The sequence below is a fragment of the Neofelis nebulosa genome, chromosome 6 (genome assembly GCF_028018385.1).
Source record: "Neofelis nebulosa isolate mNeoNeb1 chromosome 6, mNeoNeb1.pri, whole genome shotgun sequence".
Taxonomy (NCBI): Eukaryota; Metazoa; Chordata; class Mammalia; order Carnivora; family Felidae; genus Neofelis; species Neofelis nebulosa.
The window spans coordinates 135,945,831-135,959,795 of record NC_080787.1 but is presented as its reverse complement, the minus strand read 5'-3'; the positions used below and the strand labels follow the sequence as shown (position 1 = coordinate 135,959,795).

Sequence of the window (13,965 nt, the reverse complement as noted above, 5' to 3'; positions counted from 1 at the left end):
ATTTGAAATATCATTATAAAGGCTATCAAGGTATATAAAAAAAGCTAAGTATATTCTAGAATATCTAATCCTACTTTACTATAAAAGCTTTGTGGCTCATATGCATAGCTATGTGAAATATTTTAGAAAATATAAAATAAATAATTATTCAATATATTTCTTATTTTATGATCTTATACTTTATAAAATAACTTGAAATTATTTTATTTTAAAATTTGAACTTCTACCTTGCAATAAATGGTCAGGTAATCATAATCTGTGTCTATTTCACATTTTCTTGGTGGGGGGCAATAAAGACAAAAACAGGACAACTTTCTCTTTTGTTGTTTTGGTCTATTCCACTCTACATATAACATATAAGGTAGATGAGTTTGATGGAAATTAAAAACTTAATGTCTCTTCCTATATTAACACTATACTATCAGTATCATCAAAATATATAGTTGCCTTTGATTTTTAAGACAGTAAAATATGGAACAATAACTACCATATAGTAAACAGCATTACTAGTCCTAAAATTCTACAAAGAAAGGATCGTAATTATTTTCATAACACTTAATAAATGACAATGACAATAAAAAGTCATTAAATTCAGCAATGATTGTAAAGCATTTATATATAACAGTCATGTTGAATGGCATTGTAATAGAAAATCTCTTACCCTTTGGAACTTTGTCACTTTTCTCAGGTGCCTTTAATGCTGTCACTGAAGTGTCAAGTTTGAATTCTTTGCCATCTTTCATTTCTTTGCCATTCTTCACTTCTTTCCCTGCATCTTTTAATTTGGTATCTACAACAGTTGTTTTGCTTTCAGAGCTGGACTCATCTGACAGCTTAAACTCAGGCAATATTTCTTTCAAGAGCTCCCAAACTTTGTCCGTATATCCTGGGCTTAAATAAAACACACCAACATTAATTCCCAAATTGAACTTTTTACTCCACCATTGATCATCAAGAAATTACTGAAAGAAAAATCAATTGACAATTTCACAAGACTAATTTCAATAGTTACTTCAAATTTCAATAGTTACTTCAAATAGATACATTTATCCATCCAACATGCTTTGATTGAGTACCTACTGTGTGCTGGGCTTTGCTGATGCAAAGAGACTGAACAGAGTTCTGGTTCCAAATGGTGGTGTAAGATTCTGAACTTAGCAATTCCCATGACACACCAAACCTGTAACTACATATGGAACAACTTCCTCTGGAAAAACAAAAAAACAAAAAAACAAAAAAAACAACACACAAAAAAACCTAGCTGAGTGAATCCTATACATCTGCTGAATTAGAAAAAAAAACAAAAAAACAAACCATACCAATGCAGCAAAAGTTACCCCAAGAGGGAAGTTCATAGCAATAAATGCCTATTTCAAGAAACAAGAAATATCTCAATTTAATTTTACACCTCAAGAACCAGAAAAGAAGAACAAACAAAACACAAAACTAATAAAAAGATGAAAATAACAAAGATCAGAGTGGAAATCAATGAAATAGAGCCTAACAATACAATAGAAAAAAAATCAATGAAACTTAGAACTGGTTTTTTGAACAGATGGACAAAATTGAAATATCTTTAGCTAGACTCACCAAGAAAAAGAGAAGACTCAAATAAAAACTGATACTACAGAAATACAAAGGATCACAATACAATCTATAAATAATTATATGATAACAAGTCAGACAACCTAGAAGAAATCGATAAATTCCTAGAAATGTACAACCTACCAAGAGTGAATCATCAAGAAATAAAAAATCTGGACAGACCAATTGCTAGGCAGGTGATTGAATCAGTAATCAAAACAATCCCAACAAACAAAATTCCAGGATGAGATGGCTTCACTGGTGAATTCTACCAACATGTAAAGAATAATGAATGCCAATTCTTCTCAAACTCTTGTGAAAAAAATAGAAGGAACACATTCTAATTCATCTTACAAGGCCATCATTACTTTGATACCAAAACCAGACAAGGACACCACAAGTAAAGGAAATTTACTGACCAAAATTTCTGAAGAACATAGATGCAAAAATCCTCAACAAAATATTAGCAAATCAAATTTAACAATACATCAGAAGAATAATACACCGTGAACAAGTGAGATTAATCCCAGGGATGTGTGTGAGGATGGTTCAACATTTGCAAATCTGTGTCATACACCAAACTAATGAAATGAATGATAAAAACCATAAGGTCATCTCAATAGGTGCAGAAAAAGCATTTGACAAAGTACAACGTCCATTTATGGTAAAAGTTCTCAACAAAGTGGGTTTAGAGAGAACATACCTCAACATAATAATTAAAAATATATCTTTTCCTCAAGGTCAGGAACAAGACAAGGATGCTACCTCTCACCACTTTCATTCAACATAGTATTGCCAGTCTTAACCAGAACAAGTAGACAAGAGAAATAAAAGGCATACAAATTGGACAGGAAGAAGTAAAATTGTCACTATTTGCAGATGACCTAATATATGTAGAAAATCCAAAGATACAACCCAAAACTGTTAGAACTAATAGATGACTTAGGTTAAGTTGCAGGATACAAAATCGATATACAAAATATGTTGCATTCTATATACTAAATGAACCATCAGAAAGACAAATAAAACAATCCCATTTATAACTGCATCAAAAATAATGAAACGTCTAGGAATAAATTTACCCAATGAGCTGAAAGACTTGTACACTGAAAACTACAGGACATTAATAAAAGAAATTGAAGAAAGCTCAAATAAATGGGAAGACGTTCTGTGCTCATGGATTGGAAGAATTAAGACTGTCAAAATGTCCACACTACCCAAAATCATTTGATGCAATCCCTTTCAAATTCTAACATTTTTCACATAAGTAGGGATCATCTTAAAAACTGTGTGGAACCACAAAAAAACTCTGAATAGCCAGAACAACTGGAGACAGAACAAAGCTGGAGTCATCACACTTCCTGATTTCAAACTATGTTCTAAGTCTATAATGATCAAACAATATGCTATTGACAGACAGACACTTAGATCAATGGAACACAATAGACAGCGAAAAAATAAACCCACCCATGTATAGTCAATTAACTTATGACAACAGAGACAAGAATACACCATGTGGAAAAGATAGTCTCTTCAAGAAATGGTGGTGGAAGAATTGGATACCCACATGCAAAAGAATGAAACTGGATCACTATCTTACACCATACACAAAAATCAACTCATCATGGATTAAAGACTTGAATGTAAGACCTAAAACCACAAAACTCTTAGAGAAAACATAGGCATCTTGACATTGGTCTTGACATTGTCGTTTTTGTTTTTGTTTGGATTTGACTCCAAAGACAAGGGCAACAAATGTAAAAACAAATAAGTGGGACTGTATCAAACTGGAAAGCTTCTGCACAGCGAACGAAATGACCAACAGAATGAAAAGGCAATCTATTGAATGGAAGAAAATATTCTTAGGTTTTTTTTTTTAATATTTATTTATTTTTGAGAAAGAGAGAGAGAACATGAGCAGGGGAGGGACAGAGAAAGAGGGAGACACAGAATCCAAAGCAGGCTCCAGGCTCTAAGCTGTCAGCACAGAGCCTGAAACGGGGCTCAAACTCACAAACTGTGAGATTATGACCTGAACCGAGGTCGAACGCTTAACCAACTGAGTCACCGAGCCACTCAAGAAAATATTTTCAAATCTTATATCTCATAGGGAGTTAAAAATAGATGAAGTACTCATATACCTCAAAAGCAACAAACAAACCATCAAAACCCAAACTGTTCAATTAATCAATGGATAGAGGATCTGACTGGACAATTTCTCCCCCCCAAAAAAAGACATAGGTACATTAAAAGATATTCAGCATCACTAATCATCATGTAAATGTAAACAAAAACCACAATGAGATTTTACTTCGTAACTGTTAGAATGACTGTTATACAAAAAATAAAATAAAAGTACAGTTGTGGTGAGGATGTGGAAAAAAAGGAAACTTTATGCACTCTTGGTGAGATTGTAAGCTGGTGCAGTCACTATGGGAAACAGGATGGAATTTCTTCAAAATATTTAAAAAAAGAACTATCATACAATCCAGAAATTCCAGTTCTGGGTTATCTGAATAAAAGGAAAACACCAATATGAAGAGATATGTGCACCCCTTTGTTTATTGCGCATTATGTACAAGATCCAAGATATGGATAAGAAAGGTGTGGCATATATATACAATGGAACATTACTTAGACATAAGAAAAGATAAAAATCCTTCCATTTGTGCACAACGTGATGGATCTAGAGGGTATTATGTTAAAGGTAATAAGTCAGAGAAAGACGAAAACTGTATGTATGTACATGTAGACTCTAAAACACAAAACAAACAAAAGAAAACAGAAACAGACATGTAGATACAGGAAATAAACTGTTGGCTATCAGAGGCGGAGGCATTAGGGGTTGGATGAAGTAGGTGAAGGGATTAAGTAGAAATTCCCAGTTATAAAAATAAGTCATGGTGATGCACTGTACAGCATAGGGGATACAGTCAATGATATTGTCGCAACTATATCATAACAGATAGTAACTAGACATCATGGGGACCACTTAGTAATGTGTAAAAATGTTGAATCACCATAATGTATGCCTGAAACTAATAGGAAATTATATGTCAATCAGATTTCAGCTTAAAGAAGCGAGGTGGCAAAGTGCTCTATTCCAGATGAACTACACCGACATCAGAGAAATGTGCCAAGAAACAAATATTCTCCTCATTTGAAATTGTCTTCTTACATCCTCTCAGACATATCATTGATTATGTTCCTATTATTATATGGAGAGTTAAAAGGTTTCTTTTTTCTTTTCAGATGGTAAAACTGCACGAGTGGAAGGAAAACATAAGAGGCAAGGCCAATAATTGCACGTAGACCAGTGCCTCCTTTTGGTACTCCCTCAGGAGAGTGGAAGGGAAGGTGTCTGTTGGAAATTCCACAAAACACTTTCCTCCTAGCTGATTTTCACACGGGAAAAGGTTCCAGTAGTCAACACTAGCTCTCCTTGACCATGTACAACCATGGAAAACCATGAATGTGACTGCAAGGCCCTCAGAGTCTTTCTCTTCACACTCAAATCCTTCCTGGCAACAGAAATATTCTACTCCTGAACATACCATGTGGCTCTGACAGTATCATTCTCCCACCTTCAGTGCCCCTCTCCTTCCTCTCCTTCAATCAAATCCAGCCAACCGTAAAGGCTCAGACCAACTCAGAACACTCCACGAGGCCCTCTCCGATACCTACCAGCATCCTCGGCTGATGGCCATTGCTTCCATATTTCAACTTAAACCTTTCTTGACACTCTTTTTCATACTATTTCATGACATTCTTTTCATTTAAAATTATATATGTATACATAAAATTGAAATTTTATAGTATAATTGTAGTTTATAATTATATGAATAATGCAGCAGAATGTTCATAGGCAAATACTCTTCAAATTGTGATATACATACATCAAAGATAGTGTATATCTTTTACTTTTCAGTTGTATTTAGGAGAAAATTGATAAATTTGAATGTTTGCGTCAGTCTCACTCTTCTTTAGACTTTTCCCCATTTGCAAAGATTGAGTACTAACTACCATATATCTTTCTAGATAATATTAAATAATCTAGTGACAGTCACTAGACAGGGAAAGAAACTTATAGTAATTATGTCTCTTCCATACATTAGTATTTTTTCTATCACCTACTCACTTATCTTAAGAACAACCATATTGGATAGGTCATTTTACTCTCATTTTACATATAAAGAAAGTTATATTACTTGCAAAATTCACATAGCTTGAAATTGAAAGCGTAGGAACATAAACCTAGCTATATAGGTCTGATTCCTGAGCTCAAGCTTTTCTGCCTCATTTTCATAGAAATGAGCACCCATAAATTCATGCAAATTGGACATCTAAAATTGCTCAACATTTTTATTAATTTTAAAGTGGTCTCCTTATAATTCTGAAAACAGATGAATACTTTTCAATTTTCATATATGATTTCAGTGTATGATTCTGGCAAGAGACAATTCACAATTCTTTTGACTAATTTTCTAGTTGCGAATGATTTTGATCTCCTATTTCTGTACTGTTCTCCAATGGACTTCTGATGATTTAATGTCCCTGCTATCTTTATTCACTTCCATGCAGGAAAAATTAAGCAAAATTATAAACATTCCATCAACACTGAAGATAAAAATTTAGAAAAGCCCATACTTTTACACCTCATTCTGTCTCTACCTCTCTCCACTAATATTGTCCATATAATGTCAAGAAATACTCTGTTTTATTAGGTATCAAAAAAGGATTTTCCCATGAGACAACCCAAAAGAGTGTTGTCTAGACCTTTCCTTAAGATTAAAAAAATAATAATAAGATTATCTCTCCTTTCAGGAAAGTAGTCCTTTGAGGAAGGGATCTATACTTCCATTTTTTCCCTGCAGATATTTTTATTTGAACCAAGCAATAGCTAATTTATCCTGCTGAAATGATGCTTTAGATGGTAAGATCCAAGTTACTAGGGACCAAATTCAATCTCCTCTAACCTGGACCCTTTGAGAACAGTAGCTTCCCAATATCAGTCAAAGATCAGAGATGATCCAAACTGATAACTGAACTATGGATTTGATCTTCTTATAAAATACAACATCTGAATTGATGATATGTTCAGTGTATCAATGTAATGTTTTTCTATGCACTTTGACCTGATTAATTTCTTTTTTTTTTAATTTTTAACATTTATTTATTTTTGGAGACAGAGAGAGACAGAGTGTGAGCAGGGGAGGGGCAGAGAGAGAGGGAGACACAGAATCCTAAGCAGGCTCCAGGTTCTGAGCTGTCAGCACAGAGCCCGATGTGGGGCAAAAACTCATGAACCACAAGATCATGACCTGAGCCAAAGTCAGGCACTTAACCGAATGAGCCACTCAGGCGCCCCTGACTTGATTAATTTCTACTATTAATGGTAATATAACCAAATTGTGTGTCTATAACCTTTATGTATGAAATAAAAGTGCTCGTGAAATTTTAAGTAAGCATTACATTAAATGGCCTCTCTAGTTTGGACATAGACAAATATTTAGAATCACAGGAAAGAAAGACTGTGGGCTTTGGACCCAACAAGACTTAGATATGTATTTTTTTCTCCTCCAGGTACAATGTACACAGCTTTGGGGTATTTGACCACTCTGGGCTTCAGTTTCTTCATTTGTAATAACATATATCCAGCTAATGAGGTCATATGAATGATTATATGAGATAATATTTTCAGGATTGTGATTTTTAATTAGAAATAATATATTAGTGTCCCTAATGCCTAACAGGTATTTTATTACTATTAATTATTTCCTAATATGTGTGGCTAATTACAAGTTGCCTTTATGGGCTAGAGAGGGCTATTCTTTTCATTTAAAATTATATGTATACATAAGATTGAAATTTTGTAGTATAATTGAGAGAGAGAGGGATCGAGAGAATCCCAAGCAGGCTCTGCGATGTCAGCGCAAAGCCTAATAAGGGACTTGATCTTACAAACCGTGAGATCATGACCTCAGCTGAAATCAAGAGGTGGATGCTTAACCTACTGAGCCACCTAGGGCCCCCATATGTTTCTGTATTAAGTAAGGTTAGTAGTTGTATAAGTATAAAGGGACACTTGTAAACATGATAAATAACATGGTTTTAATATTTGTAATTCATATATTTATATATTAAATTCATAGTATTCTTTTAAAAACAGAATTTATCCTGAAATTCTCAAGGAAGTTTGTATAATACTATAAAATATTAATACACTAAAATATTATTTTCACAAACATTTTGTAAAATATGAGATGTTCTTTAAATTTTCTGAAAGCTTAATAATACTTTAGTTAAAGAAACATTACTGGGAAAGAAAGAAAAATACATATGAAGAACTTAATGGTAAAACCTACTGGAGAGGAATCACTTCTGGTAACCATCCGGTAAGCGCATGAATCACCGTGAACTCCCCTAATTCTCTCCTCTCGGCTACATGGATGCTAAAAAAGCAAATGCGCAATAGCATAGTTAATAACATTTGAAAACATACACAAGGAGATATATAAGCACCGAGAATCTTTAATAAGCAGTGATATAATAATAAATGTAGGGGTCATACGGCTTATATGTTACAGTAGAAGAAAATACTATTCCAACGGCCAGATGATTCGTTTTGTTAAAGCGCTTAAAGGAATCCAATCTAAAAGTTCATGTTTATTTTAAAAACACGCTATACGCCTTATTTTAAAAAGATATAAGTTAACATTCATGTCATATACACAAAGCATATTCAAATATATGTTATAAAGTATGTAAATTTAGATGATATACATTGTATATATTCGATATACCATCATATTCTTTACAAAATGGAACCATGTCTTTTTATATTTCCGATGTTAGCTCCTATTCCAGGATGCCCATGAGGCTAGGTACTAAATCAGTCTCATACATAGCAGGTCAAGGCTACATCAGATAGCCCTAATTTAGTCCTTAGATAATCTCAGAGAGATGACAAGTATCTCTTCTATCCGATACAAATGAGTAGATCTGCCACCGTAGCATGAAGTCAGAGGAAAGTGTGATGACCCAATACCACTCTGCTCATTTTAGTCCCTTTTTCCCCCCAAAGTGACTGGTCTATTTGCAGAGACGCAGAAATGCCACAGCCCTGTTCTGGCCAGGAGTCACACTGGCAGTTTACCACGTGCCAATGGAGGGGATTAATGATATTGACCAGACGTGTTCTTTTCTTCAGAAAGAAATCTTACTATCTTAGTCACATGTTCTAACATCTATAAACTTTTATTGGTTTGTTACTCAGATGTTATGAATTTTGATGTGCCTACACATGTCACAGATACCAGAATTCTCCTGGGAAAGTTCACAGTCTAAACTATGAATAATCATATTTAGGAAGTGACTGCATACCTCATGTGAAGAGTGTTCTTTCCTTTGCGTAGTGCACAGTGATAGTGAAATACTTACTACACGTTAATTTTTTAATGTAGAAAGCTAAAACTCATATTAAAATAATTGCTATATACTATAAAATTTGAGAAAAAAAATGCAGAGACAAGTATAAATTGTACCACAAGTATACAGGTAGCCACTATAATGCCTAAGAAATGTCTTACATTTAGTCTGGTCCTTTATTTCTAAGCTGGATTTATTGATTTTTTAAAATAGCAATAGTTCTATTTCTTAGGAGGCTCTAAAATTCTATGGAACTATAGCTTTAAGAAAGACAAAATACCACTCCAATTTTCCAGGTCACCCATTTAGCGCTTCACTGCCATTAATTCAGCTCCAGTTCTCAGAACTTCAAGTTAGGTCTGAGAATTAGGAACATTAGGAACATCATTTTCTTTCAAAACAAACAAACGCAGTTGTCACCAGCGTGAATACTCAGTTCTATTCAGCTACTTTAAAAGATCTGGGCTGAGTTTTTTGGTTTTTTTTTAATCATTGAAATTAAGAGTTGTGAGCTTGGTGAAACAAATTCTGAACAGAAGATCGGAGGTTGGTGAGAGAAAAGAGATCTGTCTAGGATGGCAGTGGAGTGGCTGGTTTTATTGTGTAGCCTTGGGAAAGAACAAAGGAAGCTGAGCCAAAGGAAAATCCAGACAAAAAAACCAAACTGGAGTGCCCTTCTGATTGACAGAGCTCTGTTAACAGAAGGGGAGGAGGCTGAGCAAAGGGTTGCAGTGGTCTGTTGGAGCCCGAGGGCATCCTGCTGACAATGAGATGCTGTCACACCCTGCAGGAGGGAGAAGGGTATCAAATTCAAGGCTGCTCGGTATAGGTGAGAATCCCCCCCAGGGAGCAATGATACAAAGTTGCCAGGCCTTTGCAACTCAAGCATCTAAGATTCTTTTTGCATGGCTAGGGCAGGGAGGCATTGACCTAAGGTCTCTGTAGGTGGGAGCCAAGAGAATGAATGTGGCAGACACATCTCATACATGTTGATGAACAAGACATGCAAGCATGGAAGACATATGCAGATTTCATAAGAATATTGAAGCAAATGGAAGAAGTTTTTATCACAAATGCATTAAAAGGGAGCAGTGTTACCAAAATCTTGAGGAGGATATCAAAAACATTGTTATCCTTCAGAAGAGCTCAGGTTTTCAAGATTATAAATTATTGCTGCATGTACAGAACCTAAAACTTTAACTGGATTCCAGTGTACATGATTCGCTGTTTAGATGAACCAGTACTTCCCCCTACAAAAACAACCTTTTTCTCCTGCTGAGGTGAAACACTATTTTTCATGATCACCTTCTATTCATCGTAAGAAAGCACTGGATATAGAATAATTTTTGAGTATTTTCTCTTGGGAGAATTTTGTCTTATTGCTGGATAACCCAATATTTCAAACTAGTGGTTTTGGTATTTTTATATCAAAATGTTTACAGTGTTTGGAAAGAAAGCTATTTTAAATAGATTTTTTTTTTTAATGAAGCTATGTGATATAGATGTATAGTTTTTTGTTGTCTTTTTGTTTTCATGCGAGTGATTGTTCTTCCGTCTACATACTCAACATTTGCCAGCTTAATGATAGCTTTACACAAAAGCATTGGCCAGAGTTCAAAGTCATAGGTTGTGGCTGGAAGCAATAGATTGTTGTCTTCATCAAAAGGCAGAAAGTCATCAATAGTTATCTTTCTCCAACAACCCTAAAAATGAGAAGAAAGGAATGTACAGTTAGTGATTTACATTATTTTTCTCATATATTATTGTATACTACTGATGTTATTATTTACTCTTTCATAATTTTGCCTTACCTTCTTACATCTAAAGACTGGTGCGCTGGTTTTCAATACTACTGTGGCTGAGAATTTTAGCTGTTTTATTTAATTTAATTTATTTTATTTTATTTATCTATATCAACAGTCATTATTGATGAAAACTTATAGACACATTCTTGGGTGCCCATCCTATATAATGCAGTAAATCAAAGTGTTTCAAACAGCAGAACCAAAACATTATACAACCATGGATAAGTTCGGTCATAATTAAATAACAACATAATCATAACACAAATTCTCCAAGTATAAGTAATTATTGTTCACTCTGATAGACTCAGTGACTTTAAACTTCCAATTACCAGAATCCTTTTTACTCCTAATTAAAGATCTAATTTTTAACATGAAGTTAATTAATACTTTAATAAAAGGACTATATATTTACCTGTATGCATATTACTTCACAGTTAAAAGTTTGGGACAAATGGTAACTTTAGTGGTTATGAACTCAAATATTTTTTAAACTTTGGTTTTACATGCAAAATTTTATTATGAATTTATTCTTTTGCCCAAGAAATATTTTCAGCAGTGATGCAGGCATTGTGAACCCTAAGTCTGCATTAACACCTGGCCTATAGCAGTGAATTGCTTACAGTCTAGTGACAGGAGACGTATATGCAAATAACATAAAACATAATGTTTTCATGGTGCTCTAGGACCAGAAAAGCAAGTGTGACAAATATTGCTTGTGCAGTCTTCACAAGAAGGTGACATCTGAACTAAAGATTCAAAAAACACTAGTTTTCCCAGTACATAGGGGCAATAGGGGCATGATTTCTTTGTATGGGATGAGTAACTCTGAATTCATATTGCCTTATTTAGTGATTTCATGTCTTTCTTTCTTCTCTAACGGATCATATAGGGCAAGACAGGATTAAAACTTATGTGTATAACCACTCCCTCTCCTAATTTCAAATGACATGACCCAAAAGAATACACAACGAAATAAGCCGGAGACAAAAGGACAAATATTTTGTAATCCTATTTGTATGACATATTTGGAAAAAAGCAAACTTACAGAGACAAAAGGCATACTTGAAGTTCCCAGGGGTTGGGGGTGAAGGGGAATGAAAGATTATTGTTTAAGGGGTACAGAGTTTCCAGTTGGGATGATGAAAAAGTTGTGGAAATAGATAGTGGTGATAGTTGTACAGCATTGTGAGAATACTTAATGCCTCTGAATTGTGCATTTATAACATTCAAAATGCCAAATTTATGGTACATATATTTTACCACAATGAAACCTAGTAATATGAGAACAATTTTGAACGAACCAACTGGGTCCCCACGGAAGAAATGTTTTAAAGCAGACATAAGCACTTAAGCTAAACCAGTTCAATGAGTATCATCTACTTACAGCTGATCAATAATATATTTCAATTGAGAATGCTTTCATTACTAAACACCATTGAACTGTATAGTCTAAATAGATCGAACTGCATGGTACATGAATTGCATCTCAGAAAAGCTATTATGAAAAATACATAGGGATAAGTGTTCAGTATTACATTTAAAAACACACTTTGACTAGACTTATAACAATTTTCCTGGGAGTTTTTGATTCTTTCATATTAAAATTTGGCTGGTGGCTTCCTTAAAGTTTATGAAGAAATTAAATGTTATATATGTAAATATAAATGTTACATATAAATATTATATATATGAGACCTCATCATAGAACATTGACTTTATTTATTTGAGACTTTATCTTAGAACACTGAAATTTTTGAAATTTTATTTTAGAGAGAAAGAGAACACGAGAGAGAGTGCAGGGTAGAGGGAGAGGGAGAGGGAGAGAGAGAGAGAGAGAGAGAGAGGGAGGGAGAGAGAGAATCTTAAGCAGGCTCCATGCTCAGCATGGAACCCAACGAGGGGCTCAAACCCACTGCCCTTGGATCGTGACCTGACCCGAAATCAAGAGTTGGGTGCTCAACCAACTGAGCCACCCAGGTGCCCAACACTGAAACATTTTTACACTTTTTTTTCTTACCTGCATGTGAAAGATGTACATGGGGCAGTTTTTACTGAGTTTACTGTGTTAGCACCACATAATTTGAAATGACCATCAAAATGTTTAATTACTTAGCACATTTATGAAGAAGGATGCTTCCTTTATTAGTATAAATATACATTACTAAGTTACTTTAGAATATAGTCATGTTCAAATTTTAATATTTTCCACGCTTGAATTCTAGGTCAAGATAACTAAATGGCTACATATATTTATATCCTCTGCCTCCTAAGACCATGCTAAAGGGATAATAAAAATTATTTTCAGGGGGGCTTGGGTGGCAGGGTCGGTTAAGCATATGACTTTGACTCAGGTCATGATCTCGTGGTTCATGATTTCAAGCCCCGAGTAGGTCTCTGTGCTGACAGCTGGGAGCCTGGAGCCTGCTTCGGATTCTGTGTCTCCCTCTCTCTCTACCCCTCCCCTGCTCATGCTCTGTCTCTCTCTCAAAAATAAATAAACATTAAAAAAATTTGTTTGTTTTTTTTAATTAATAGCATCAATCACAATTACAAAAGATCAAGGAAGGAGCAATCAGCGGACAGAGATTTCAGCACGTATCTGAATGAACATAATTATATAGATTAGGATAGAACCCTAACAGCACTCCCCCACCTTCAGCCCAGTAACAGGTGGTGCCCTTCCCATACAGGGCCTGAGGGTGAAAGTCTGACTTCTGTGACTGTCCTGAAGTAAACAGGGCAGTTTCTCTTCCCAGTGGAGTCAGCGGGCAGAATTGTGACTTCTATCAACCTCCTGCAATAAAGAGGAAGTGCTTTCTGCATAAGTAGAACCTGTTGGAGGAAGTCTTATTTCCACACTCTACCCATGCAGGGATGAAGCAGTACACCTCCCCCTCCTCAGCTAGTGCTAAGGATACTGCGGGATCAAGTCTTATCATGGGACAACAAAGGAGTGACAGAGCAGAGTAGCAATGCACAGGCTTTATAAACCAAATTAATACATGAAGCACAGCCCACAAAAGTGAGCCAGGATGTGCACTCTGAATCTAAACAGGTTGACTACTTGCTAAAATAAAAAATTTAATTAGCAATCAGTCATACAACATAACACTAAAGATGTCCAGGAAACTGTCCAAAATTACCCATC

The 13,965-nt window shown here is 34.9% G+C and overlaps 1 protein-coding gene across 7 annotated transcripts in view; it reads right to left on the bottom strand.

Moving 5' to 3' along the window:
- The window catches only part of ADGB (androglobin), a 164,331-nt gene that overhangs the window by 101,494 nt on the left and 48,872 nt on the right, over positions 1-13,965 (bottom strand). For 6 of the 7 annotated variants that reach the window (XM_058735558.1, XM_058735561.1, XM_058735560.1 and 3 more), the window contains 3 exons: positions 10,576-10,715; positions 7,950-8,036; positions 662-891 (listed from right to left, as the gene is read on the bottom strand). In XM_058735558.1, the coding sequence (XP_058591541.1) occupies positions 662-891; positions 7,950-8,036; positions 10,576-10,715 (457 nt within the window). Of the gene's footprint in view, positions 1-661; positions 892-7,949; positions 8,037-10,575; positions 10,716-13,470; positions 13,595-13,965 lie in introns of those variants that run through there. The other variant, XM_058735563.1, reaches the window with a different exon arrangement.